We start from the raw sequence: 27,342 nt of genomic DNA, 5'->3' as shown, positions 1-27,342 counted from the left end.
CGAGTCGGAGCTAGTTTTTTCCCGAGTTGGAGCTAGTTTTTTCAGAGTTCCCTGTTGTTTTGAACGCACTGAAGTCGGAAGTTGGAGATTTCCGATTTCCCAGTTGTGAGTTCCCCGTTGTTTTGAACGCGGCATCTATTCCAATTTAGACGTGCCACCACCTATGATTGGTTGATGTTCCTGACCACCTGACTGACGTATAACGTAGACGGGGCAGTCTATGAAGGCGGAAGTCTTCTTCTGACGACATTTGTTTTGGGAAAAAGGCTAGTGGAAGAAAAATGGAGCCAAAGGCTGAGACTAGTCACAAGGTAAGCGCAATGTGTTGAAATTGAAGTTTAGATTTCGTCTTCGTCTGATTGATTCGGTCTGTATTAAAGGGCCGCCAACTAAATAAACTCGGTTATCACCATTGTAGCTAGACTATCACCTTCCCAACAAAGTCGTGTGATTTTTGGGGACGCTGACGTAACTACAGTAACAGTTAGCTAGCTAGCTAACGTTAACGTTATAACAACAAACAAACAAGCTAGTTTCATAATTATTTCCAGATTAAATTGATATTTGCTGCTGTGATATATTACTTGTTCAATAAATTGGTCACTAGAAATATCATCATAGCTGTGCTATTTTCCACGCAGACTTCAATGTGTAAAGCAATAAGCACTGCTTATTGCACTGTTTACAGTGAAGAAAGGGTCCCGAGGCCGAGGATCCCCATTCCATAGAATTAGCATTGTAAACTTCCCTGTGAATGTGATTACGGTATCTAACTAACTAAACGTTTGAGCAGTTCGTTGGTGGAGGATGGCTTATGTAATAATTCACATGAATTGATGTCACAGCTGGCAAATTATTATTGATTATACATTTCGGGTAATATTCAGGATAGATATGATGGTATATTGTATGGAAGCTAGCTAGATCTATCCAATTGGGTTCAGTCAGTTTAAGTCCAGTAGGGTAATTCGATTCTGAGCTGCAGTAGACACAAATCAAGTGCTATTTGTCACATGCGCCGAATACAAATGCTGTAGACTTTACCGTGAAACGCTTGTTAAAAAAATATAATGGTAACACAAGAGAAATAAAATGCACAGGAATGGAGCTTTAAACAGGGAGTACCAGCACCAGACACTACCTGGGAGAAACCCCTGGCAGGCACACAAGTGGAATCACTGTGTGAGTGACTCATAGTGTTCATGTGACTCTATTTTGTAGGCTACAGTAAAGTCAGCTAACTCATCGTCTTTGGGATGTCATATGATTGTCATTCCCCACCCTATTCCCACTCGATCGTACTTTCTGATTCATTGCACTGGAATGCATGACATGACATTTTGCCATTAGTTTTCAGAGCAAATTATATTCTATTAATAGCATATGTTGTTTTGTCACACAGCTGGTGTTTGAGAAGGAGGGGGTGTACCTTCACACCAATGCCAAGAGGAGCAACCAGGACACCACAATCCCAGGATTCATCCGTATAGTGGAACGGGTAAGTTGGGCTTCTCCCATAGACACCATATTTACAGTGAGCTCCAAAAGGGGTGGGTATAATTTGTGGAACGTTCCAAAAGGAATCTGTCCAAAAACCAAGTAAAGTACAAGGAGGTTGCCAACAAACAATGTATACAAAGTAGCATGATCAATTCACCTAGCTAACTATCTGCCGAATAGGCATCAGCTCACCACGTAGCTTATTCTTAATGTTTGTCCATTGTCCGTATTCAGAGTGAGGACAGACATTTTTTGTAAAAAGTGAAAAACTTAATGAAATAGCCCACTCCTTACCCGGCATCTTATTCTGCCGCTATACAACTTTGTATGCGTTGATTGTTGGCAACTTTGTTATTTACAAAGTTTTTGGAACAGATTCCTGTTGGAACGTTCCACAAATTATACCTACCCCTCCAAAAGTATTGGGACAGTGACACATTTATTGTTTTGGCTCTGTACTCCAGCTCTTTGGATATGAAATGATACAATTAATATGAGGTTAAGGTGCAGACTCTGTCAAGTTTAATTTTAGGGTATTTTAACTTGCTTAGGAGTTACAGCACTTTTTTTAGGGGACTTCAAGTATTGGGACAAATTCACTTATGTGTATTAAAGTAGTCAACGTTTTAGTATTTGGTCCCATATTCCTAGCATGCAATCATTACATTAAGCTTGTAAACCTACAAACTTATTGGATACATTTGCTGTTTGTTTTGATTGTGTTTCAGATTCGATTCAGATTTTGTGCCCAATAGAAATTAATGGTAAATAATGTATTTTGTAATTTTGGAGTCACTTTTATTGTAAATAAGAATACAATATGTTTCTAAACACCTCACATTATTGTGGATGCTACTATGATCACGGATAATCCTTAATCAGTTGTGAGAAAGTTAGAGGCATAAATATCATATCCCCTCAAAAATGTTGACATCTCCTGTTACTGTAATGGTGAGAGGTTAGCATGTCTTGGGGGTATGATAACTTTCTAACTCATCATTGTATCATTTCAAGTCCAAAGTGCTGGAGAAGAAAGCCAAAACAACAACAAATTGTCACTGTCCCAATACTTTTGGAGCTCAGTGTATATGAAAATATTGCCCCCCGAGTGGCACAGCGATCTAAGGCACTGCATCGCAGTGCTAGTGGCGTCACTGCAGACCCGGGTTCGATCCCAGGCTGTGTCGCAGCCGGCCGTGACCGGGAGACCCATGAGGCGGCGCACAATGGAGGGTTTGGTTGGCTGGGATGTCGCGCTCTAGCGACTCCTTGTGACGGGCCGGGCACATGCGTGCTGACATCGGTCTCCAGCTGGACGGTGTTTCCTCCAACACGTTGGTGAGGTTGGCTTCTGGGTTAAGCGAGCAGTGTGTTAAGAAGCAGTGCGGCTTGGCGGGGTCATGTTTCGGAGGACTCATGGCTCTCGACCTTCGCCTCTCCCGAGTCCGTACGGGAGTTACAGCGACGGGACAAGACTGTAACTACCAATTGTATATCACGAAAAAGGGGTAAAAAAATATTACTATTGGTTGATCGAAAACCAATTCTAGTCGTATTCAAAGTGTACTCATCCCTGTGGTGGGAGTCTTTGTCATCTAACTTTGTTTTGCTTCCTTTAGTCAAACACATAGGCCTATAGATCATATACAGTATGTCCTTTCTTCTTAGCTTTAGGCTATGACACATTATTCTGGACTAGACTAAGGTGTTTGTCTATGTTTACAGGGTGGGGAGCCAGCTTTGGAGTGGAGCGCACTAGAGGACGAGGGCCGCAATGCGGCTGCTGTATTCTACACTAAAAAGGTGAGCGCTTGTTTAATACACTAGTGACACACATCACTCTGCTTTCTTCATGTTCTTTATATATGGCCTGTCTTCCTGTTAGGATGGAGAAGGAGGGGTGGAGGACACCAACTTTGACCCTGGCTATGAGCCAGACTGGGCAGTCATCAGCACAGTGAAGAGAGACCGAGTCAGAGAGCACCCCCCTGTCAAAGAGACAAGTACGTAGACTTTTATAACTTGCCTTCTGCGTTTGTAATTCTCATACTAGGCTATACTCACAAGTGTGTTTGCAGCAAGTGTATAGTGCTATTCTTGATGTTGATGTCTCCCCCTCTGTTCCCAGGCCAGTGGTCGTTCTCCCTGCCTCTGTCGGAGCTGTACTCTCTGCGACGGTCCCGTTTCTCCCTGGGCCGTAACTTCCTGGTTTTTACCAGCAGGGGTGGCCACCCCCTCCCTCCTCTGCACTTCCACAGGGGGGGCACCAGGGAGCTGTTGAGGGCCCTGCAGCGTTACATCATCCTGGCCCCGTGAGTAGCAGCAGACAGCCAGCTCTCTCTCAGATCAATGCCTCAGAGGAATTCAAGGCATTTCACTGGCATTTAACTGGACTCTGAACAGTAGAGTTTAGGAGCTGTTGTACCCAACCCCTTACTACATATATTTTGAAGCGTCTTTTTCATACTTTCTCTTTCTTGCTAGCGTTTTCTTTTATTCTGAGCTTCTATATCTTCTCTGTCGCTGTCTGTGTCTCTTACTATCTCCCTGACTGTGTTTTTCTCTTGTTTTAGATCACCTGTAGATGGTCGTCTCTTCCTAGCGTATCCCCATGACTCTGGGGCTCTCTCTCAGTCCTTTGATGAGCTGCACCTCTTTGACGATGGAAGCTCCGACCTCGTCTCTGTAAGTCTTGTGTTTTGTGTGTGCTATTCTTTGAGAAGGTGTAATGTGTGTGTTTATAATTATATTAATCTCTTTGTTTCCAGAGGTTTATCCAGGACCCTTATGCCACCACCTTTGGGGGATTCTCCAAGGTCACCAATTTCTTCAGAGGGGCTCTACGACCACCAGATTCCCCCTTCCACTCCCGTGGCCCTCAGGACCACCATGGGCCCCCCTCAGCTGACGACGAACCAGGCTTTGAGCTCATCACCTGTGTAAGTGGGGGGATGGGGGTGGAGATGTAAACTCATCACTAGCCCTGACATCTGTGGAGTAGATGGAGAAGAGGATCTCACTTTATAGCATCCAGATGTTGGCTGTAACATATGGATGGCGATATCATTCAGATGTTGGCTATAAATTACGGATGGCAATATCAATGGTGAGAGTTTTCTTTTTGGTGGCACCAGGGGGTGGAGCTTGGCCCTAAACCAGACGTAATCAGGGGACAGCCTCTCGACAAATGGGAGGAGTTCCTGGACCCAGAGGGGCGTGTGAAGGACCCACAGCAAATCAAAGATCTGGTCTTCAGGGGGGTAAGACCTTACAGTATAATTCCTCTCTTGTAAAAAAAACACCTGACCCCATCTTCCATCCAAATGTGTTTTGCGGTACAGTGTCTACACCATGTCATTCAAACCATCACTTCTTTCCCTCTCCTAGGGTATCACACCATCCCTGAGGAAGGACGTGTGGAAGTTTCTGCTGGGTTTCTATCCCTGGAATAGTACTGTGAAAGAGAGGGAGGACATTCTGAGGATGAAAACGTTAGTCTCTTACTATCTCCCTCGCTTGTTATTGCTCTCTTATCACAGACTGGGACTGTTGTCTAAACGGGAGTGAGTAAATTCATCTCAACGCCTCTGTGTTTCTCTGTCTTCAGAGATGAGTATTTCAGAATGAAGGTTCAGTGGAAGTCAGTCAGTGAAGAGCAGGAGATGAGGAACTCCCTCCTCAGAGGATACCGCAGCCTGATAGGTTGGTGTTGCTGTCTGTTAAACATGATCTCACGCCTCATTGGTTGACACACATTTTATGATTTGTTACTTATCTGTTCATGTTGTTTTGATTGGACAGAAAGGGACGTGAGTCGGACGGACAGACACAACACCTTCTTCTCTGGCAACGACAACCCAGGCCTGACTCTTCTCAATGACGTGCTGATGACATACTGCATGTTCAACTTTGATCTGGGTAAGCCACTCCCCTTGTCCTTACGTTTGAAAGTTCAAAGCCATTGTATCACATTTCAACTGTATTTATTATCAATATCTCACACCTGACTCTCCTCTCTCCTTGTGGTTCCTGTTGTCTCTCTCTTTCTCTCCCTGCAGGCTATGTCCAGGGGATGAGTGACCTCTTGGCTCCTCTCCTTTTTGTCACTCAGAACGAAGTGGAGTCCTTCTGGTGTCTGACAGGTTTTATGGAGATGGTGGTAAGCACCTTACTCTCTTGTTAAATACTCATATATTACCACAGTGTTAAAACATAACATTATACATTTATACACTCTTTTAATGTTCTGTCTCTCTCCGGCCCTCAGCACCAGAACTTTGAGGAGTCCCAGGAGGCCATGAAGCAGCAGCTCCTTCAGCTCAGCCTGCTGATGAAGGCTCTGGACCCTGAGCTCCTTGACTACCTGGGTAAACAATGACTATCACTCAGTTACTGTGTTTCTCTCACACTTCACCATAACCCAAACGTGTTATTACTCAGTGAGGTAGACATTCATCATGCAGTCAATTCTCCAATCAGCCAATTGATTATATTTGACCTTAACTCAAGGTGTGTTATGAAACTACCTGGATGCGTAATCCATTGACATAGTAAATTCTTCACATTGTTATGTTATTATGTTGTCTCTCTTTCAGACTCCCAGGACAGTGGCTCTCTGTGCTTCTGTTTCCGATGGTTACTGATCTGGTTTAAGAGAGAGTTCTCCTTCGAGGACATCCTGTCCCTTTGGGAGGTGAGTGGGTGGATACTACTCAACACACAACACTCATTAGAAACACTCACATGTAGCCTAGGCTCTACACACTATATGGAAAAAACACCCTTCTTTTTACAATATATGTGAGCACTGTTCTGTACTAGGTTCTTTGGACTCGTCTGCCCTGTGAAAACTTCCATCTGCTGATGGCCGCTTCCATTCTGGTATCACAGAGGGGGGAGTTCATCGGCTCTGACCATGACTTCAACACTATTTTGAAGGTTTGTTGGAAATGTGTTTGAAGTTATTTTTCTTAATGATGTTGTCTTTTTGTTTGTGTGTACAGTACTAAGGACTGTGTATATGTCTCTATGTGCAGCACATCAATGAACTGACCATGAAGCTGGATCTGCAGACAGTCCTACGAGGAGCAGAAGCTAACTACCTACAGCTGGCCTGCTGCAAAGTAGGGAATATCTTAGAGGAGGATACATTCATTTGGACATGATATATTTAACATATTGTGTATTGTCATCTAACTGATCTAACCTCCTCTCCTCTCCCCATTCATTCTCTGTCTCTCAGGAGCTGCCGGTGAAGGTGCAGGAGGTCATTGGCCTGTACGTTCCCCCCAGCCCTGATGTCGAGACGAGCCCAGAATCAGAGTCGCATGAGACGCAGCAGCTTCTCAGCCAATCACAGGCAGCAGCTACGGAAACGAGCCAGTCAAGTAACAGCACTGCTGCTGCAGCAGCACGCCCTCGCCCTACCTACCCGTAACTCTGAAGGACAGGTTGATTGACATGAGGAGAGAAAGCCATTAACCGATGTGAGGTGTTTCATAAGGAAGATATGCGCTCAATGGCCAGTTGAAAATGTTTCTTTTATTTTGTTACACCCATCTAGTACCGAGTCGGACACCCTTTTGCCTCCAGAACAGCTTGAATTATTCGGGACATGGACACGTTGCTCAATTGATATCAAGGGACCTAACATGTGCGAAGGAAAACATTCCCCATGCCATTACTTTACCCGCCACCAGTCTGTACCGTTGACACCAGGCAGGATGGTTCCATGCACTCACGCTGCTTACACCAAATCCTGACTCTGTCGTCAGCATGATGCAACAGGAATCGTGATTTGTCAGACCAGACAATGTTTTTCCACTCCTCAATTGTCCAGTGTTGGTGATTGCGTGCCCACTGGAGCAGCTTCTTCTTGTTTTTAACTGATAGGAATGGAACCCGGTGTGCTCGTCTGCTGTAATAGCCCATCCGTGACAAGGACCGACGAGTTCAGCGGTTCAAGATACCATTCTGCACACCGCTGTTGTATTGCGCCGTTATTTGCCTGTTCGCTTGCATGATTCTTGCCATTCTCCTTCGACCTCTCCTCAACGAGCTGTTTTCACCCACAGGACTGCTGCTGACTGGATGTTCTTTGTTTGTCGCGCCATTCTCTGTAAACCCTAGACACTGTCCTGCACAAAACGCCCAGGAGGGTGGCCGTTTCTGAGATACTGGAACCGGCGCGCCTGGCACCAACGGTCATACCGCACTCAAAGTCGCTTAGGTCACTTGTTTTGCCAATTCTAATGTTCAATGGAACAGTAACTGAATGCCTGTCTGCCTGCTTTATATAGCAGGCCATGACACTCACTGTCTGTAGGAGCTAACCATTTTTGTGAATGGGGTGGTGTACCTAATAAACTGGCCACTGATTGTATATTGGATGATATGGGGCATAGGAGAGAGAGTTTGATAATGTACTGTAGTACACGATGAGGGTTGCAGACTGTTACCATCTCTGACAGACGGGGCATTATCCAGTGAACGGTGAGAGGTTGTTTTTTCATCTATCCCAAAATATTGAAATGGTCTATATATGCAGTGCTTTGTCTTTATATAAATACCGCAATACATTTTTTTGTTTCCCTTAAGTCTTTTGTGTGAATCCAACTTATGTCCAGTCATTTATATTTCCATTTGTGTACCTGTCTTGTGAGAATTTCTTTGTCTTTTTCTTCATTTTTATTCTCTCCAAATTCTTCTTTGTGTGAAATACTTCAATTTTTTTTAAATTGTCTGTTAAATTGTTTGATCCCTGTCTTTCTATCTCAGCCCATTTGTCTCTTTTTAATGGTGTATCATTGTGGTCTAAACTGCATTAGTTTCACCTTGTTGTTCTCCTGTTCCTTCTATCCATGCTCTCCTCTCTATTGCTGTCCTTCTCACTCTAAGTCATTCTAAATATAATATGAAGAATAATCTTACTGACAGAGCATGACAAGTACTATAAAATGCCTGCCTCATAGAGTGTTATACATGCAGTACTATAATGTTTAAGGTTTTTAACTACCGGTATTATGTCATAACAATATTTTCACTTACCTGAAATTGCTGAATCTTACCAAATAAAGGGTACAAAAATAATCAATTACTGGTGAAATTGACAATTTTTTTCGGATGTTGTTTACTAGTCATATGTTCCCACCAGACCGTGTGACCCCCCCCCCCCCCAATTCTGTTAACCCTCCACTACCCTCCCAAACTATTCATCCTAACACTCCCATGAATCTTAATGCATGACTGGTCCATGCCCTCTCCCTCATCTCAGTTCCATATGAAGTTTTAGACATGGAAATGCTAGTACGTATAAGAGAGAGATCGAATTGCAAACAATGAAAGATTTACTTGAAACCTAGAATACAAGTATGTATTTGAAGTGGGGTAACTGTTTGTTGGGGAAACTGTTTGTTGGGGAAACTGTTTGTTGGGGAAACTGTTTGTTGGGGTAACTGTTTGATTGTATTACTATTTATTGATTGCATTTCGTATTTTAATAATGGTATTTTATGTGTTCTGCAGGGCTCATTTGGAAAAGAGGCCTGGATCTTAATGTCTTCCTGTTGAAATAAAGGTTCATTCAAATATTGTCTTGTCAGATGGTCTGTGAGTTTTGATACTCTTGTTCTTTACACTGTAGTTATTGTTGTAAACTAATAAAGTTAAGTGTAAAACACAGCTCAGTTGCCAGAAATGTGTCAAAAGCACCTAGTTGGTTGACTTAGTTCTGAGTGATAAAGTGTTGTTAATCAGTTCTGTAGGATGGTTTATGCACTGTGTTAACTGAGTGAGCAGACCCCCTTCCCCTCCCTGTCAGCAGGTGTCTGTGAGGTGAAAAGGGATCTCTGTCCTCCACTGTCCCGGGCAATGAGGTGGAAAATGAGGGGCGGAGAAACACACCCCCTCTCAAGACCGACTGGGTCGTCCATGCGTCTCTCCATCCCCCTCTCTCCCTCCTTCCCTCTCCTCTGTCTCCGTGTGAATACAGCTGCAATGTATGAATTTAGCAGGCTACTTAAACAGGCGGGCGATCTGTCACTCTGTTTCTCTTCCCCACGCCCCTCTCTGCCCTCTCTCTCTTCTGACCTGACCTCTTCTGACTCCCACAGCCAAACTCACTCTGGCTCTCATTCAAACTCAATCTGTTTTCAGTGCTAATCCAATCACTGTTTATGGATGATGTCTCTCTCAACAGCCATCATCCCCTTTAATTCTACAATGGTGTGTGTTGGGGTGGTAATCCCTCTTGTTGTGATTGTGTTACTGCTTAGAAGGGTTTTTATCTGGAGTGTTTGAGACCTCAGAGGAGATAAAGTCTGTGGTTTAAATCTCAAGTATCAGATAAGTGTGCTCTTACTAAAGAAGAATGCCTTTTGCGTTCTTCTTGGGGTTTTCCAGCAAATGTGCAGCCATGAATAACACACACACAGATGACTAATGATTAAGAGGGATAGAGGAATATTTCAGCAATGAAAATCTCTTGACTTTGAAGAGATTCAACAAAAGGACTCAGAAATTATGCTTTGACTTTCCACACTAAATGTTAGTGAGAAACAGAAAATACATTCCAGCTAAACATTTGCATAAAGCAGATACTCTTTTAAAGGAAAACAACTGTATTACAACATATCTATTTGAAGGTCTGATTATAGTGATTGATTTAAAGCGGCAATCAGCAGCTGAAACAATAAGTGCCTCCCCGCCCCTGTTTTGGTAAAAAGCTACGGGATGGGGCTGTAGAAATGTAACAACTCTCAAATTCAAAGACAGAGCTATGGATGCAAGGACTAACCATCCATGATATCAATATGATGGTTTTAACCATGTTTGTTTGCATTTACTTTGTTTACAACCATTGGGATAAAACAAGCTAATATTTTGGGTTCTGATGTGCAGATTTCCCCTTTAATCAAGTAAAAATACAAGCTAACCTTAATTTATGCTTTTGTCTTATGATATTTTAAGGCTGATTCAAGAGGTGTGTAATTGTTTCATTTTCAGTGCTTCCCAAATGTCTCTGTGAAACATAAGCCCTCATGTGTCCCTTAAACCACCTGTAGTGACTCACTGTGTCAAATAGAATCTGAATTCACTACTCGTAAGTGTGACCCCATTGTGACCGTCAGGGGAGTCCCTGAGGAGCATGCGAGAGTGTGTCTGCTGTCCAGTGAATGTGTGAAGGGTGTGTGTGTGTGTCAGAGAGAGAGAGGACCCAGCAGAAGGCCAGGGGCTGGTGTCTGACACTGATTTGTAAAGGAGACAATATGGCTCATTGACCTGCCTGCTCTACTGTCTGTTGCTCATATCTCACCCTGTCCTCCCCAGTGGATTCACTGCTCTTTAAACAGGGGGAGCAGATTGCCACAGGCCGGGGGGGGGGGGGTAATGGGGAGTAGAGTGACGGGACACAGGTTGCTTTGACAATGAGATTCCTCAGAGAGTTCTGGGCACTAGAGAGAGAGAGTTTCATGCCAAAAGTTAGACATTTAGAGGCCGGAAATCTTTATACATATACAGTATATTAGTTCGTAGCACAATAAATACTGTATAGCTACAAACAGGACAGGGCAAAAAGATTTACAAAAGGATTTTGTAAAAATGCAACCATTCAACACAGCATAAACCCTCACGTTGCTTTTCCAATTAACCGCAATTAATTATAATCTCTAATTTCTCTATACAGTTTATATTATTTAATGGGGAAAATTTGGAACTTTCAGTTTGAGAAGAAATATTTCCATCTTTTCTCTTTCCCCCTCTAATATTGTCAACAAACAATGTTATCCATTCCCATTGTCAGAGTTTGGAGATGACCTTTTCTCTCCTCCCTTCTCTCCCTTTCTCCCCTTCTCTTTTTCACTGTTGGGGGCAAGCTGTTGCCCTGTCCCTGTGGGCCCCTCCCTCTCTTGTCTGCACCCTCTCTCCTCCCCTCCCTCTCTCTCCTTCTCTATTTTCTCCCTCTTTCCACCTGTTGATGCCATTGTTGTACAGACCGCATTGTTGTCTTTTTATTATTTTATGTCAGTCACTATGTTACCACCCTCTTTCTCTTTCATTCCCTCTTCACCACACCCTCTCTGTCACTCTCTTTCTCCTAGGGGTATAAAACCCAGCCAGAGGAGGTTCGGGCTAAGATTCACACCAGCGCCACACAGGAACACACACATACAGAGGGGTGAGGAAATAAAAGGACATCCAACATAGCAGTGACAAGAAGAGGGTTCAATTGAGTTGGATTAGTTGCAGATTTTCAGCACACATATTGGTCCTACGTTCTCTCTCCTTACACTGACAGAGTAACATTGACTTGTTGTATCCCACTTTCTGGACCGAGAGGAACACAAACCCACCTAGGTAGTTGTGTGTGTGGGCTGAGCTGAGGGATGTCTGTGTCTGTGTCTCTGTGGTGTGAGGAGGAAGTCCGAGGCCAGCAAGGCCAGGGAGCCCAGCAGGGCCAGGCCAGGGGCCAGTCACAGCTCCGGGCCCCCTGGGACCCCAGCGTGTCTGGGCAGCGGATCATCCAGAGGCTGCTACAGGTGGAGGAGAGATATCTGCCCTCCGGCCTCTACGTCGCCCTCATCCAGAGAGACCCGGAGCGCAGAGAGGAGCTCGCCAAGTGGGCTATGGAAGTATGAACTTTCATTCTCTGGATTCCATTTTCATCTCTTTTTTTCTCTCTTTGGTATACTGTGATGAGGCACTAATTGATTCTCCTGTTGGTCTCTCTACTAGGTATGCTGTGAGCGTGGCTGTGACGAAACAGTGTTTCCCCTGTCTGTCTCTATGTTGGACCGCTTCCTGTCTGCCTCCCTGTCTCTCCCTGTCTCACCCTGCTGCCTGGCTGCAGCCTGCATCCTCATCGCCTCCAAACTAACAGAGTGTGACACAATCTCTGCTGACTCTCTTTGTGCTGCAGCTGAGTACAGCTTCCTGCCCTCCAACATACGGGTAGGTCACCATTTTGATATAGATGAGAGACACTTTCAAAACTCTGTATGTGACAATATGGTGGACCTTGTGAATGCAAACCATCTCTGTATTATTATATGCATTGTATTCAATGGGCTATATATACACAAAATGAAAATGTTTTTACACATAAACATATGTATATTGATGTTCCTGCCCTTTCCTCATAAGGAGATGGAACGTGTCATCCTTGCGACTCTTCGATGGGACGTTGCTGCGGTAACCCCTCAGGACTTCATTCCACATTTCCTTCCCCCTGTAGGGGAGAGGAAGGATGGAAAGACAGACACAGAGGAGTTCTTCTCCACACTGCGTCGGCATAGTGACACCCTGGTTGCCATGTGTGTCTGCGACTACCGTTTCCTGGGAGCCCCTCCATCTCTGGTTGCTGCGGCAGCGCTGAACTCTGCCCTCCGGGGGTTGGGCAACAAGGGTCCAGGTCATCTGGGTCATATGAGTGCTACACTGGCAGAACTGTGTCAGACTGACCTGGTGAGTGCCTAGCAGTATCTCTAATATCTCTACATAAAATATCTCAACATATCGGTTGTATTACAGCCAGGATCTGCAGTTCAACTCTATTCAATAGCAATGATGAATGAAAGACTGATTTAGAGGTGAAAATGGGAAAGAAAGGACCACTGACCTAAGTGTTTGAGTTACAGATTGGTTGTGACCTAAGTGTTTGAGTTACAGATTGGTTGTGACCTAAGTGTTTGAGTTACAGATTGGTTGTGACCTAAGTGTTTGAGTTACAGATTGGTTGTGACCTAAGTGTTTGAGTTACAGATTGGTTGTGACCTAAGTGTTTGAGTTACAGATTGGTTGTGACCTAAGTGTTTGAGTTACAGATTGGTTGTGACCTAAGTGTTTGAGTTACAGATTGGTTGTGATATGGTTAGTGTGACTGGAAGGGTACTGGTTTTAATCCTAATCTGTGTTTATCTTTCTTCTTTGATCACAGATGGTGTTGCAGTGTTACAGTGAATTGATAGAAGCTGCCCTCAAACAACGGCTCAGAGGTGGACTCCAAGACAGTGCCATGGAGAAGGATGGAGAAATAGAGGATGAAAGAGCAGGCACTCCTACTGATATGAGAGAGATTGATTTCTAAACACTAAATTGTGTGAGGCAAAGTGCGAATCAATCAAAGTCCTGCATGTAGCTCATCAGTGAAACTGATATCAACTCTTTATGACCTCAAATGCTCTACAATTTATTATCATATTTTGAAATTACTTTAATTGAATATTGTTTATTTATTCATTGTGTTTCTTGTGCCATATTTATTATCTATTTCATGACTGTGATTCTTTGTCATTATGTTGTTGATAGTATGTCCTTAATCTATTATTTATCAATTTATTTATTATGTGCAATTACATAATGTTAATTTATTTCAATTCACCATTGTTTGTGTTTGTATGTGAAGTGACAAGGTAATTGATTAAATAATATACATAGCTATCTATTTTAATTAAATAAATACATACCTTTTACATGTTGGAATTTGATATTTGACTTATTTTCTCTTTATATGTGATGTGTGTGATGGACAAACACCCTTATGGAAATAAGTCACCCTTACAATGTAAATGAAATACAATGTCACTTATTTATTTATTACCTTATTTAACTTCAAAACAATAACTGTACTTCGCATATGTGGGTGTTTTTCATAAGATAAAGAAGACGTAAAGGAAATGTAAGTTTTTTTGTATTGGAACGAGACCAAAGATGATCTATTATATTGACAAGACTGACCATTCTAACAACGGAAACATATGTCATCAACGATGGAAGGCAGGAGAAATCAGGTGAGACCATTTTAGCCAATGAGAGGGCGGATACGCGTGTGACCAACAGGCACAACTAAGTTGTTTTTCTCAAAGTTGCCGGAATGCCACGTGAATCCACTTCTATAAGTACATTTGTAACAGCCTAAACATTACAAAACTTATTTCGACACCCTCTCATAGCCCTCCATGCAAAAAAGGGCTTATCTCACGCGGATATATTTTGGGCGCAGTAAATCCTGTCGCTTCCCCTCTCCCTCTCTGACGAGACCACTGAACTACAGTTTATTTAAGAACGGACGGGATGGGGACGCTGGGGTATAATAATGCCGCGTTCATGTGATAGTCGGAACTAGGAAACTCAAAACTAGCAAACTCGGAAATATACGAATTTCCTAGTTCCGAATAGTAGTTGAACGCGTTATAAGAACGGACGGTACCCATACAATCGGTCACACACAGTCGCTTCTTTTTGACGTCATTTTCGGCTGCGACGCAAAAAAAAAAAAAAATCGGAACGCTTTCGGGTAAAGAAAGTAACGTTAGCTGGCTAATACAACGGGCAAGAATTAGCCACCGATCAACAAGTAACGGTAAGCGAGAATCCCTCATGTCACACCGAGTGTACATAATACTACATTTGGCCTGTTGGCGTTGCCAGACGTTTTCTAGCGGGATTCGCGCATTTAATATGAATGGAGGATGCAAGATGGATGGAAGCCTCTCTCTCATGCTTGCTGTTGTTCAAGAGGGCGGTAGTGTCTTTTCTGTTGCGTGTTGTTGCGCTTTCTACTGAAAAGCTGTATATTGTCACGCGAAATCCAAGCGTAGACCTTTCATTCAGCGAGGTTTCGCGTTAGCCGACAGTGCGTCACTAGCCCACAGTATCTGATGGTCAGTCTGCCAGTTCCCATATAATGTCCATGCAACAGGATACGCCTCCTGTGATGTGCCTCTGTCTGTCAGATGTCAAACATCATTCAGTTGATGTTCAGTACCAAATGACAGATAGCTGATTAATGTCTGAATATATAATTGACATAGACAAATCTTATATGTTCATACTAGAGGTCGACCGATTATGATTTTTCAATACCGATACCGATTATTGGAGGACCAAAAAAGCCGATACCGATTAATCGGTCGATTTAAATTTAAATTTTTATTTATTTATTTGTAATAATGACAATTACAACAATACTGAATGAACACTTATTTTAACTTAATATAATACATCAATAAAATCAATTTAGCCTCAAATAAATAATGAAACATGTTCAATTTGGTTTAAATAATGCAAAAAAAAAAGTGTTGGAGAAGAAAGTAAAAGTGCAATATGTGCCTTGTAAGAAAGCTAACGTTTAAGTTCCCTGCTCAGAACATGAGAACATATGAAAGCTGGTGGTTCCTTTTTAAAATGAGTCTTCAATATTCCCAGGTAAGAAGTTTTAGGTTGTAGTTATTATAGGAATTATAGAACTATTTCTCTCTCTACGATTTGTATTTCATATACCTTTGACTATTGGATGTTCTTATAGGCACTTTAGTATTGCCAGTGTAACAGTATAGCTTCCATCCCTCTCCTCGCCGCTACCTGGGCTCGAACCAGGAACACATCGACAACAGCCACCCTCAAAGCAGCGTTACCCATGCAGAGCAAGGGGAACAACTACTCCAAGTCTCAGACCGAGTGACGTTTGAAACGCTATTAGCGCGCACCCCGCTAACTAGCTAGCCATTTCACATCGGTTACACCAGCCTAATCTCGGGAGTTGATAGGCTTGAATTCCTAAACAACAGAGCTGCTGGCAAAACGCACCAAAGTGCTGTTTGAATGAATGCTTACGAGCCTGCTGGTGCCCACCATCGCTCAGTCAGACTGCTCTATCAAATCATAGACTTAATTATAACATAATAACACACAGAAATACGAGCCTTAGGTCATTAATATGGTCGAATCCGGAAACTATAATCTAGAAAACAAAACATCTATTCTTTCAGTGAAATACGGAACCGTTCCGTATTTTATCTAACGGGTGGCATCCATCAGTCTAAATATTCCTGTTACATTGCACAACCTTCAATGTTATGTCATAATTACGTTGCATATACCCTGACTCTGCGTGCAATGAACGCAAGAGAAGTGACACAATTTCACCTGGTTAATATTGCTAATATGGATTTCTTTTAGCTAAATATGCAGGTTTAAAAATATATACTTCTGTGTATTGATTTTAAGAAAGGCATTGATGTTTATGGTTAGGTACACGTTGGAGCAACGACAGTCCTTTTTCCGAATGCGCACTGCATCGAATATATGCAACGCAGGAAACGCTAGATAAACTAGTAATATCATGAACCATGTGTAGTTATAACTAGTGACTATGATTGGTTGATTGATTGTTTTTTATAAGATAAGTTTAATGCTAGCTAGCAACTTACCATGGCTTCTTACTGCATTCGTGTAACAGGCAGGCTCCTCGTGAGGCATGTGGTTAGAGAGTTGGACTAGTTAACCGTAAGGTTGCAAGATTGAATCCCTGAGCTGACAAGGTAAAAATCTGTCGTTCTGCCCCTGAACAAGGCAGTTAACCCACCGTGCAGGTCGTCATTGAAAATAAGAATGTGTTCTTAACTGACTTTCCTAGTTAAATAAAGGTATAATTTTCTTTTTATATATATAAAATAAATCAATAATCTGCAAAATCGGTGTCCAAAATTACCGATTTCCGATTGTTATGAAAACTTGAAATCGGCCCTAATTAATCGGCCATTCCGATTAATCGGTCGACCTCTAGTTCATACTTCTCTTGCAGGAGGATGAACCTGAATCCTGGCTGGCTGCTGCTCCTATCCATGTCTCTGGAGGTTTGGTCAGTGCCCCTCGACCGCAATGCAACCCCCCAGGAAGCACAGCCTCCCCAGGAGGACAAACAGGAGGATAATGTGGTACGCCTTTGTTCTCTGTCTGTCTGTCTGTCTGTCTGTGTGTGTATCCATGTGTGATGTGTGATGCGTGATGCGTGATGTGTGATGCGTGATGCGTGATGCGTGATGCGTGATGCGTGATGTGTGATGTGTGTGTGGTTGCCTGTCTGTTGCAGGACACAGGCCTATACTATGACCGGTATCTGAGAGAGGTGATTGAGGTGCTGGAGACAGATCCCCACTTCAGAGAGAAACTCCAGACTGCCAACACAGAGGACATCAAGGTCTGTCTCTCTCTCTCTGTTGTTTTTCCCCTTGTCTTATATTTTCTGACCTTAGTAATTTTTTATTCGTTTTTCAAAGTATTAACTCACTAAGTACCCCCTCACCTCCTTGTGTAGTACCTATAATGTTACACAAGTCATCTATAGTAGGGATTGGCACAGGTTATTTGAATATCTGAATGGACGTTAGTTTTCGATTACTTAATGGTCTATTTTAACAATGAAAATGCTTAGTCTAAAATGTCATAAAAGTATCTATGTGACATTGCTACATAGCCTACAAGGATAGACCATTACATGAACATTTTATTAACACAACAGTTTTATGACAGTTTTTATGAGTGCGGCCCATAAAAAAGATGCTCCGGTAGCCTTCACACGTGTAGCTTGTTGTTATTGTTGGTCAATCAAAGTGGTGTTACAGTCGGAGGCTCAATGTGTAGCAAAGGAAGTGGGAGATTTCTAATCGATGCAAAATAGAATAAAAATTACGGTATGAAGTTGGCTAAATGAGAAGGAGTAGGCTACAATGATCAACCAACAGGTAGGCTGTTGTTTCATATGAATGGAGTTGTCGTAGACAATTACGAGGAGTGCTGCAAAATAGCCTCAATTAGCTGGCTACTGTAGCCAGCTAGCTTCTTTACAATGATTTGGTTCAGTCAAGACCGGTACTACCAGATAGTATGATAGATAACCTATGGCAGCAACAAGTTTTCTAACTAGCACGAGTCGTTTGTCAACTTTTTCTCTCTCCCTGCTGCTCTCTCGCACCTCACTTACCCTTCTGCTGAAACGCGTAGGGTACCGTTGTCTTTAAAACATGTATTTCTACAATCCAGATATTCAAAAAAATATCATATTTGAATAGTGAAATAATTTCAAATGCCCATCCCCAATCTATAGTGTACATACTGTATGTCGAGTGTGTAAATTCTTTGTCTATACATTCTGTCTGTATTCTATCTATGTTCTGTTTATTGTGGCAGCATCAAGTCACTGGGTCAAGTTCCTGGTACATGTACAGTAAATGTCCTGGCGAATAAAGGTGAATCTGATATGCGTCTGACTGACTGTCCATCTTCTTCAGAATGGTCGTCTCAGTAAGGAGCTGGACCTTGTGGGGCACCATGTTAGAACTCGTCTGGATGAGCTGAAGAGACAGGAGGTGTCTCGCCTCAGGATGCTGCTCAAAGCCAAACTGGACAGCACCAACACACAGAGTGAGGGTTTCTAAAGGCCTGGAAGACCAAGATTATATATGTTTTCTCAGTCACTTGTTAAAACCCCTCTGTTTATCCCCAAGGTTTACAGATGGACCATGCCTCTCTGTTGAAGCAGTTTGAACACCTGGATCCACACAATCAGAACACCTTTGAGGCCAAAGACCTTGAGCTGCTCATCTCAACGGTAATGCAGTGAGCATAGAGGCCAGGGCCTGTATTTGTATTCATAGAACATCTAAGAATAGGTGCAGATCTAGGATCAGTTTAGCCTTTTCAAATCAAATTTTATTGGTACACATACACCTATTTTTTGTGTACACACACACACATATTTATCAGATGTTATTGCTGGTGTAGCGAAATGCTTGTGTTCCTAGCTCCAACAGTGCAGTAGTATCTAACAATACACAATACACACAAATCTAAAAGTAAAAGAAGGGAATGAAGAAATATATAAATATTAGGATGAGCAATGTCGGAGTGGCATTGACTAAAATACAGTAGAATACAGTAGACACATATGAGATGAGTAAAGCAGTATGTAAACATTATTAAAGTGACTAGTGTTCCATTATTAAAGTGGCCAGTGATTCCTTGTCTATGTATATAGGGCAGCAGCCTCTAAGGTGCAGGATTGAGTAACCGGGTGGCAGCCAGCTAGTGATGGCTATTTAACAGTCTGATGACCTTGAGATAGAAGCTGTTTTTCAGTCTCTCAGTCCCAGCTTTGATGCACCTGTACTGACCTCGCCTTCTGGATGATAGCAGGGTGAACAGGCCGTGGCTCGGGTGGTGGATATCCTTGATGATCTTTTTGGCCTTCCTGTGCCATCGGGTGCTGTAGGTGTCCTGGAGGGCAGGCAGTGTGCCCCCGGTGATGCGTTGTGCAGACCGCACCACCCTCTGAAGAGCCCTGCGGTTACGGGCGGAGAAGTTGCCATACCAGGGGGTGAAACAGCCCGACAGGATGCTCTCAATTGTCCATCTGTAAAAGTTTGAGTGTCTTAGGGGCCAAGCCAAATTTCTTCAGCCTCCTGAGGTTGAAGAGTAGTTGTTGCTCCTTCTTCACCACACTGTGTGGGTGGATCATTTCAGATTGTCAGTGATGTGTACGCCGAGGAACTTGAGGGTACTATGGTGTTGAAAGAATTCTTCCGTAGGTATTCCTCTTGTCCAGATGGGATAGGGCAGTGTGCAGTGCGATGGCGATTGCATCGTCTGTGGATCTATTGGGGCGGTAAGCAAATTGAAGTGGGTCTAGGTTGTAAGGTAGCGGTGATATGATCCTTAACTAGCCTCTCAAAGCACTTCATGATGACAGAAGTGAGTGCTACGGGGAAATAGTCATTTAGTTCAGTTACCTTTGCTTTCTTGGGTACAGGAACAATGGTGGACATCTTGAAGGAAGTGGGGTCAGCAGACTGGGATAGGGAGAGAGGGAATATGTCTGTAAACACTCCAGACAGCTGGTCTGCACATGCTCTGAGGATGCTTCTAGGGATGCCGTCTGGGCTGGCATTCTTGCGAGGGTTACCACGCTTAAATGTCTTACTCACGTCAGCCACGGAGAACGAGAGCCTACAGTCCTTGTTGGTGGCACTGTTATCCTCAAAGCGGGCGAAGAAGGCGTTTAGTTTGTCCGGGAGCAAGACGTCGGTGTCCGCGATGTGGCTGGTTTTCCCTTTGTAATCTGTGATTGTGTGTAGACCCGGCCACATACGTCTCGTGTCTGAGCCATTGAATTGCGACTCCACTTTGTCTCTGTACTGACGTTTTGCCTTACGGAGAAAATAACTACACTGTTTGTATTCGACTATATTCCCAGTCACCTTGCCATGGTTAAATGCAGTGGTTCGTGCTTTCAGTTTTGTGCGACTGCTGCCATCTATCCACGGTTTCTGGTTTGGGTAGGTTTTAATAGTCAGTGGGAATAACATCCTCTATACACTTCCTGATGAACTCAGTCACCGTGTCTTTGTATACGTCAATGTTATTCTGAGGTTACCCAGAACATATCCCAGTCCGCTTGATCAAAACAATCTTGAAGCATGGATTCCAATTGGTCAGACCAGCGTTGACTAGACCTTAGCACGGGTACTTCCTGTTTGAGTTTCTGCCTATAGGAAGGGAGGAGCAAAATGGAGTCGTGTTCTCATTTGCCGAAAGGGAGGGTGGGGGAGGGCCTTGTAGGCATTTCGAAAGAGTTGCAGTGGTCGAGTGTTATCAGAGCGAGTACTACAGTCAATGTCTTGATAGAACTTCGGTAGCGTTTTCCTCAAATTTGCTTTGTTAAAATCCCCAGCTACAATAAATGCAGTCTCAGGATATGTGGTTTCCAGTTTGCATAAAGTCCAGTGTAGTTCCTTGAGGGCTGTCGTGGTTTTGGCTTGAGGGGGAATATACACGGCTGTGACTAGAACCGGAGAGAATTCTCTTGGGAGGTAATACGGTCGGCATTTGAATTTGAGGTATTCTAGGTCGGGTGAACAAAAGGACTTGAGTTCCTGTATGTTATCACAATCACACCATGAGTAGTTAATCATGAAACATACACCACCGCCCTTCTTCCCTGGGAGTTCTTTATTCCTGTCTGCGCAATGTACTGAGAACCCAGCTGGCTGTATGGACGGGGACAGTATATCCGGAGAGAGCCATGATTCTGTGAAACAGAGTATGTTACAGTCCCTGATGTCTCTCTGGAAGGAGATCCTTGCCCTGAGCTCATCTACTTTATTGTCCAGAGACTGAATATTAGCGAGTAATATACTTGGAAGCGGTGGAGGGTGTGCAAGCCTCCTGAGTATTCGGGAAAGTTGTATTCCTGGTCGTAATGCTGGTGAGTTACCGCTGCTCCGAATTCCAAAAGTTATTTCCGGCTGTATGTAATAACACAAAAAACGTTCTGGGCTAATAATGTAAGAAATAACACACACAAAAACAAAATACTGCAAAGTTGCTTAAGCGCTAGAAGCAGAGCTGCCATGTATGTCTGTCGGCGCCATCTTGCCATCTTTTATCATAATTAATGCGATTATATTGGGTGCTAATCCTAGATCAGTATTCCTACTCTGGAATGCGTTATGAATACGGGCCCTGATTCTTATCTACTTGTATCATAACACTGGTGTTGATGTACTTCAGTATTCCCCTCATCCTTGTCCTCTGCCTCCCTGCTAGGCCGATGTACAGTACCAGTCAAAAGTTTGGACACACTTACTCATTGAAGGGTTTTTCTTTATTTTTTACTATTTTCTACATTGTAGAATAATAGTGAAGACATCAAAACTATGAAATAGCATATATGGAATCTGTTAAACAAATCTGTTAAACAAATCAAAATATTTTAGATTCTTCAAAGTAGCCACCCTTTTCCTTGATGACAGCTTTGCACACTCTTGGCATTCTCTCAACCAGCTTCACTTGGAATGCTTTTCCAACAGTCTTTAAGGAGTTCCCACATATGCTGAGCATTTGTTGGCTGCTTTCCCTTCACTCTGTGGTCCAACTCATCCCAAACCATCTCAATTGGTTTGAGGTTGGGTGATTGTGGAGGCCAGGTCATCTGATGCAGCACTCCATCTTGGTCAAATAGCCCTTACACTGCCTGGAGGTGTGTTTCGGGTCATTGTCCTGTTGAAAAACAAATGATAGTCCCACTAAGCGCAGACCAGATGGGAGGGCGTATCGCTGCAGAATGCTGTGGTAGCCATGCTGGTTAAGTGTGCCTTGAATTCTAAATAAATCACAGACAGTGTCACCAGCAATGCACCATCACAACACCTTCTCCATGCTTCACGGTGGGAACCACACATGCAGAGATCATCTGTTCACCTACTCTGCGTCTCACAAAGACATGGCGGTTGGAACCAAATAGCTCAAATTCGGACTCATCAGACCAAAGGATTTCCAAAGGATTTCCACCGGTCTAAAGTCCATTGCTTATGTTTCTTGGCCTAAGCAAGTCTTTTCTTTTTGGTGTCCTTTGGTAGTAGTTTCTTTGCAGCAATTTGACCATTTAGGCCTAATTCACGCAGACTCCTCTGAACAGTTGATGTTGATGTGTCTGTTACTTGAACTCTGTGAAGCATTTATTTGGGCTGCAATCTGAGGTGCAGTTAATGCTAATGAATTCATCCTCTGCAGAGAGCCAGTTTCATCATAGTACTTGATGGTTTTTCCGACTGCACTTGAAGAAACGTTCATAGTTCTTGAAATGTTCCAGATTGACTGACCTTAATTAATGTCTTAAGGTAATGATGGACTGTTGTTTTCTCTTTGCTCAAATGCATTAAGAAGTTAAGAAATTCCACAAATTAACTTTTAACAAGGCACACCAGTTAATTGAAATGCATTCCAGGTGACTACCTCATGAAGCTGATTGAGAGAATGCCAAGAGTGTGCAAAGCTTTCATCAAGGCAAAGGGTGGCTACTTTGAAAAATCTCATACATTTTGATTTGTTTATCACTTTCTGGTTACTACATGATTCCATATGTGTTATTTCATAGTTTGTCTTCACTATTATTGTACATTGTAGAAAAAAATTAAGGAGTAGGTGTATCCAAAATTTTGATTGGTACTGTACATCAGTATCCCCCTTGTCCTCTGTCCCTGCTAGACCAATGTACATCAGTATCTCCCTCATCCTTGTCCTCTTGTCTCCCTGCTAGGCCATTGTACATCAGTATCTCCCTCATCCTTGTCCTCTTGTCTCCCTGCTAGGCCACTAAAGACCTAGAGAACTACGATGCAGAGAGACATGATGAGTTCAAACGCTATGAGATGCTGAAGGAGCACGAGAGACGGGAGTACCTCAAGGGTCTAGACCAGGAGAAGAGAGAGAAGGAGGAGAAGAGGATGGAGGAGCTGAAGGATAAACACCGCAAACACCCCAAGGTCAACGCTCCGGTGAGAGAGAAAGACGGAGAGAGCGAGTAAGATGGAGGGAATGCTTTTTGTATGTGAGACCAGTAGAATGGAATCTCTCTTTTCTATCTCTCCATCAGGGCAGTGTAGCTCAACTGCGTGAGGTATGGGAGGAGACGGATGGACTGGACCCAACAGAGTTTAACCCAAAGACCTTCTTCAAACTGCATGGTCAGTTAAGCTGCACTCTACTATTACATGATGATGACGTTTGTATGTGTTCAAATAATGTTTATTTTCCTCACTGTAGATGCGAATGGAGATGGTGTTTTAGATGAGCAGGAACTAGAGGCCCTCTTTGCCAAAGAGGTAACGCATATTCCCCTCACGTGTGTGTGTGTGTGTGTGTGTGTGTGTGTGTGTGTGTGTGTGTGTGTGTGTGTGTGTGTGTGTGTGTGTGTGTGTGTGTGTGTGTGTGTGTGTGTGTGTGTGTGTGTGTGTCCATGCGGTATAGTAACAGCTCTCTCCTGCCCTCTACCACCAGCTGGAGAAGGTCTACGACCCAAAGAATGAGGAGGATGATATGATGGAGATGGAGGAAGAGAGGCTGAGGATGAGGGAGCATGTCATGAAGAACGTTAGTATTGTTTGGATTTCTGTCCTTCTCTGTTTTAACCCTCCATTCCTGTTTTTCCTTGTTTCTGTGTCTTTATCCCTCTCTCCTCTCTCTGTCTGTTCACCTCTCATCTGTTCACTCTGTCGGTTCACCTCTCATCCGTTCACTCTCTGTCGGTTCACTCTCTGTCGGTTCACTCTCTGTCGGTTCACCTCTCATCTGTTCACTCTCTGTCGGTTCACTCTCTGTCGGTTCACCTCTCATCTGTTCACTCTCTGTCGGTTCACTCTCTGTCGGTTCACCTCACATCTGTTCACTCTCTGTCGGTTCACTCTCTGTCGGTTCACCTCTCATCCGTTCACTCTCTGTCGGTTCACCTCACATCTGTTCACTCTCTGTCGGTTCACTCTCTGTCGGTTCACCTCACATCTGTTCACTCTCTGTCGGTTCACTCTCTGTCGGTTCACTCTCTGTCGGTTCACTCTCTGTCGGTTCACTCTCTGTCGGTTCACCTGTCATCCGTTCACTCTCGGTCTGTTATCTATTACTTTTTTCAGCTGTTTTCTGTTTTGACAGGTGGACATCAATCAAGATCGACTCGTCAGCCTGGAAGAGTTCCTTAAATCAACAGACAAGAAAGAGTTCAACAACCCTAAAGAATGGGATGTAAGTGAGTGAGGGACGTTGGGTCATTTTATAGTTTGTGTGTTGAGTCATGTCAGACTCGTCTTCCCCATCCCTCCAGACTTTAGATGACACCAAGCCGGTGTTCACAGAGGCTGAGCTCCAGCGGTTTGAGGCGGAGCTGCGGACCAAGGAGGAGGAGCTAGGTAGGAGGGCGGAGTCTCTTCGTCAGGAGCAGGATCTGCTAAAGGAGAGGGGCAAGGCCTTGGAGGCCCAGAGACGAGAGTACCAACAGGTAGACAACCACCACTTACTCTGCACAGTGGTATGGAGGATAGCCATACTATGAACAGCCAAATACTGCAGAATAAGCCATACTGTCACTATAGCGATTTATATCTTCAATGAAATATGAAACTATGAGTAGCCATATGATGAAATGTTTGTCTGATTCTGTCAGGCAGTGCTAGAGATGTCTCAGAGGAAGGAGAAACAGGCAGTGGAGGGGCAGCCTCCTACGGGTCCTAACGGAGAACTACAGTTCCACCAAGAGATGCAGAAACTGGAAGATCAAGGTAAACGGGATAGACGAGATAAAAAGGGCGGGGATGGAGTGAGTTGGGGACATTTTTGCTTTTGTCTCCTCTGAGGGGTTCTTTCAGTAATGGAATGTTCTCTCTGGCGCTCTCATTCAGGTGCTAAAGCTCCTGTTGAACAAGAAGTCCAAGAGGCCCAGAATAACCTGCCTGCAGAACCACCACAGAACCTGCCCATACACACCTAATGCAGCACCCTGATACACATAGGGTTGCAATGGGAGGGTATATTACTGGAAACTTTCTAAGTTTACCAGTAAACTACCAGAATTTTTGTAACTTTCAAGAAATATATGGAATTTTATCAGATGACATCTAGTGTCTTTTTTTTGGTACTTCAGATTATCACAGGTGTTTGTGAGCATGGTTACATGCGCACCATAATTTGATTTTGTTTAAACATTTACATGCTTTGCAAGAAGAACGATTTCCCTAACAATCCTGTTTACGTCTGAAATCAGACTACTGATGGGACTGCAGATAAATTCCAAAAATCAGCAATCTGAAAAATATGTTTGACCACAGTGGCCAAACTGTTTTGCAAAACCTTTTTGATTCTGAGTTGGGACATATAAAGTTTGTATGTGAAAACAATTTCTGATATGCATACTTTGTTTTTCCAAATTCACGCATAAGAGGGAGTCTTGTGCTACCGGTGCTGACGCAAATCAAATACACAGCTAGAATGCAGTAATATGAAAGATTGCCTAGAAAACCAGATGTTTTAATCGGCGTATAATAACTTAGATTTTGACCATACGCCAATTTAAGATAAGCAAAGTAAGGTGTTCACATGACTATTTCCATACTTGGTCTACTGCCATAATCAGTTTAATATTGAATTATTAGTGTGCATGTAAACATACTCATGAATTATCTCTGGCCCTCTGTGTGGCCCTATCAGACGTAAAATATATACAATAATTTAATGAGATGACAAAGCTGTAAAACATCCTAAATATAAACCATCAACGTAGTGAATGTCATTGGTATTTAATGAGGGTTTCAGAATAAAATACCCTTTGTATCTTACAGACTTGTTTATTTTACTATGTCAATATGTCTTTGTTGTAAATATTTAGGGGTCAAACTGGTGGCAGTTGTGAAAAAATACAATAGTTTGAAAAGTTTGTGGAGTGAATTGAAAACAATGCAATTGTTGATTAGATGCTTTCCCAAAATTATTTAGGTTATTTTTCTCTTGAACCATATAGTCTATCCACTAGAAACTCATGGACATTATGGTCACAGATATTTAAAAAATTATACTATATATGAATAACGTTTTTTGTAGTTCAAGTATAAATCACCAAAGTTACCATAGATTACCTGTTATTTACCAAAATTACGGAGGATTCCAGTAACTTTGGTAAAATAGTGGTAGCTGTGCAACCCTAGATACATACACGCTCTCGCAGGAACGCATCTCTTTCACTGACACACATATCCAGATGGGTACAGCAGATTACATCATACAGCACAAACGCACAACCCCAGTCAGTCAAGCACATCGCATCGTCCCCTGGCACAGTCCCGGTGTTTACCTATCTCTGTGGTTTACATTTGATCTCAATAAATTATTCAACTCACTGGACCTAGCCTTCTTCATTTTTAAATTCTCTGTCATGCCTGTGAAATGACTGTCTATAGATATTCTGCCCTTATGTTGTCTGTCTGTGTTGTATACCTAGCTTACTATTTACACTGTTTCCCCCCAAATGTCAAATTTCTGATTTGTGACCCCTAACCCTTTCCCAGATGAGGTACATTGTTTGAATATTTAATTCCCAATCCCTTCTGCCTTCATACTCCTCTAGTTGACCTTTGACCTCTCCTGCCAATAACTAATTTGTCTATTGGTCACTGGGATCTTGCATGCTTCTGTACATTGTTGTTATTCCAGCCGTGTCCCTTCTGACATCACCCTTCTTATTTT

General features: G+C 43.0%; 3 protein-coding genes across 5 annotated transcripts; all 3 read left to right on the top strand.

Annotated features, from left to right (window-relative positions):
• Positions 1 to 101: 101 nt before the first annotated feature.
• On the top strand, positions 102 to 8,593 carry LOC139565308 (TBC1 domain family member 17-like). 2 transcript variants are annotated; one of them, XM_071385523.1, is made up of 17 exons: positions 102 to 311; positions 1,403 to 1,498; positions 3,226 to 3,303; positions 3,386 to 3,503; positions 3,629 to 3,812; positions 4,074 to 4,185; positions 4,269 to 4,439; positions 4,635 to 4,760; positions 4,888 to 4,991; positions 5,108 to 5,202; positions 5,302 to 5,418; positions 5,559 to 5,659; positions 5,768 to 5,867; positions 6,096 to 6,193; positions 6,322 to 6,438; positions 6,537 to 6,623; positions 6,743 to 8,593. In XM_071385523.1, exons 1-17 carry the CDS (start codon positions 282 to 284, stop codon positions 6,935 to 6,937), a joined length of 1,929 nt encoding a protein of 642 aa, XP_071241624.1. In that variant the 5' UTR covers positions 102 to 281; the 3' UTR covers positions 6,938 to 8,593. The 2 variants fall into 2 exon arrangements, with proteins under 2 accessions (XP_071241624.1, XP_071241625.1); XM_071385524.1 differs by lacking the exon at positions 102 to 311 and adding an exon at positions 2,229 to 2,264.
• A 2,400-nt stretch (positions 8,594 to 10,993) lies between these two features.
• On the top strand, positions 10,994 to 13,930 carry LOC139564887 (G1/S-specific cyclin-D2-like). The gene is made up of 4 exons (XM_071384745.1): positions 10,994 to 12,131; positions 12,235 to 12,450; positions 12,643 to 12,963; positions 13,436 to 13,930. Exons 1-4 carry the CDS (start codon positions 11,886 to 11,888, stop codon positions 13,583 to 13,585), a joined length of 933 nt encoding a protein of 310 aa, XP_071240846.1. The 5' UTR covers positions 10,994 to 11,885; the 3' UTR covers positions 13,586 to 13,930.
• Positions 13,931 to 14,698: 768 nt separating this feature from the next.
• LOC139565554 (nucleobindin-2-like) lies at positions 14,699 to 27,000 on the top strand. 2 transcript variants are annotated; one of them, XM_071386010.1, is made up of 13 exons: positions 14,699 to 14,860; positions 17,084 to 17,216; positions 17,372 to 17,479; positions 18,570 to 18,702; positions 18,786 to 18,889; positions 23,427 to 23,612; positions 23,711 to 23,801; positions 23,881 to 23,939; positions 24,115 to 24,207; positions 24,763 to 24,852; positions 24,932 to 25,105; positions 25,271 to 25,385; positions 25,506 to 27,000. In XM_071386010.1, the coding sequence occupies exons 2-13, from the start codon at positions 17,088 to 17,090 to the stop codon at positions 25,592 to 25,594; spliced, it is 1,371 nt and encodes a 456-aa protein (XP_071242111.1). In that variant the 5' UTR covers positions 14,699 to 14,860; positions 17,084 to 17,087; the 3' UTR covers positions 25,595 to 27,000. The 2 variants fall into 2 exon arrangements, with proteins under 2 accessions (XP_071242111.1, XP_071242112.1); XM_071386011.1 differs by having other exon boundaries at positions 14,738 to 14,860; positions 17,066 to 17,216.
• The last annotated feature ends 342 nt before the right edge of the window (positions 27,001 to 27,342 follow it).

This window comes from Salvelinus alpinus, chromosome 36, assembly GCF_045679555.1.
Source record: "Salvelinus alpinus chromosome 36, SLU_Salpinus.1, whole genome shotgun sequence".
Lineage (NCBI taxonomy): Eukaryota > Metazoa > Chordata > Actinopteri > Salmoniformes > Salmonidae > Salvelinus > Salvelinus alpinus.
The sequence above is the reverse complement of the archived record's forward strand: the minus strand, read 5'-3'. Positions and strand labels throughout refer to the sequence as shown.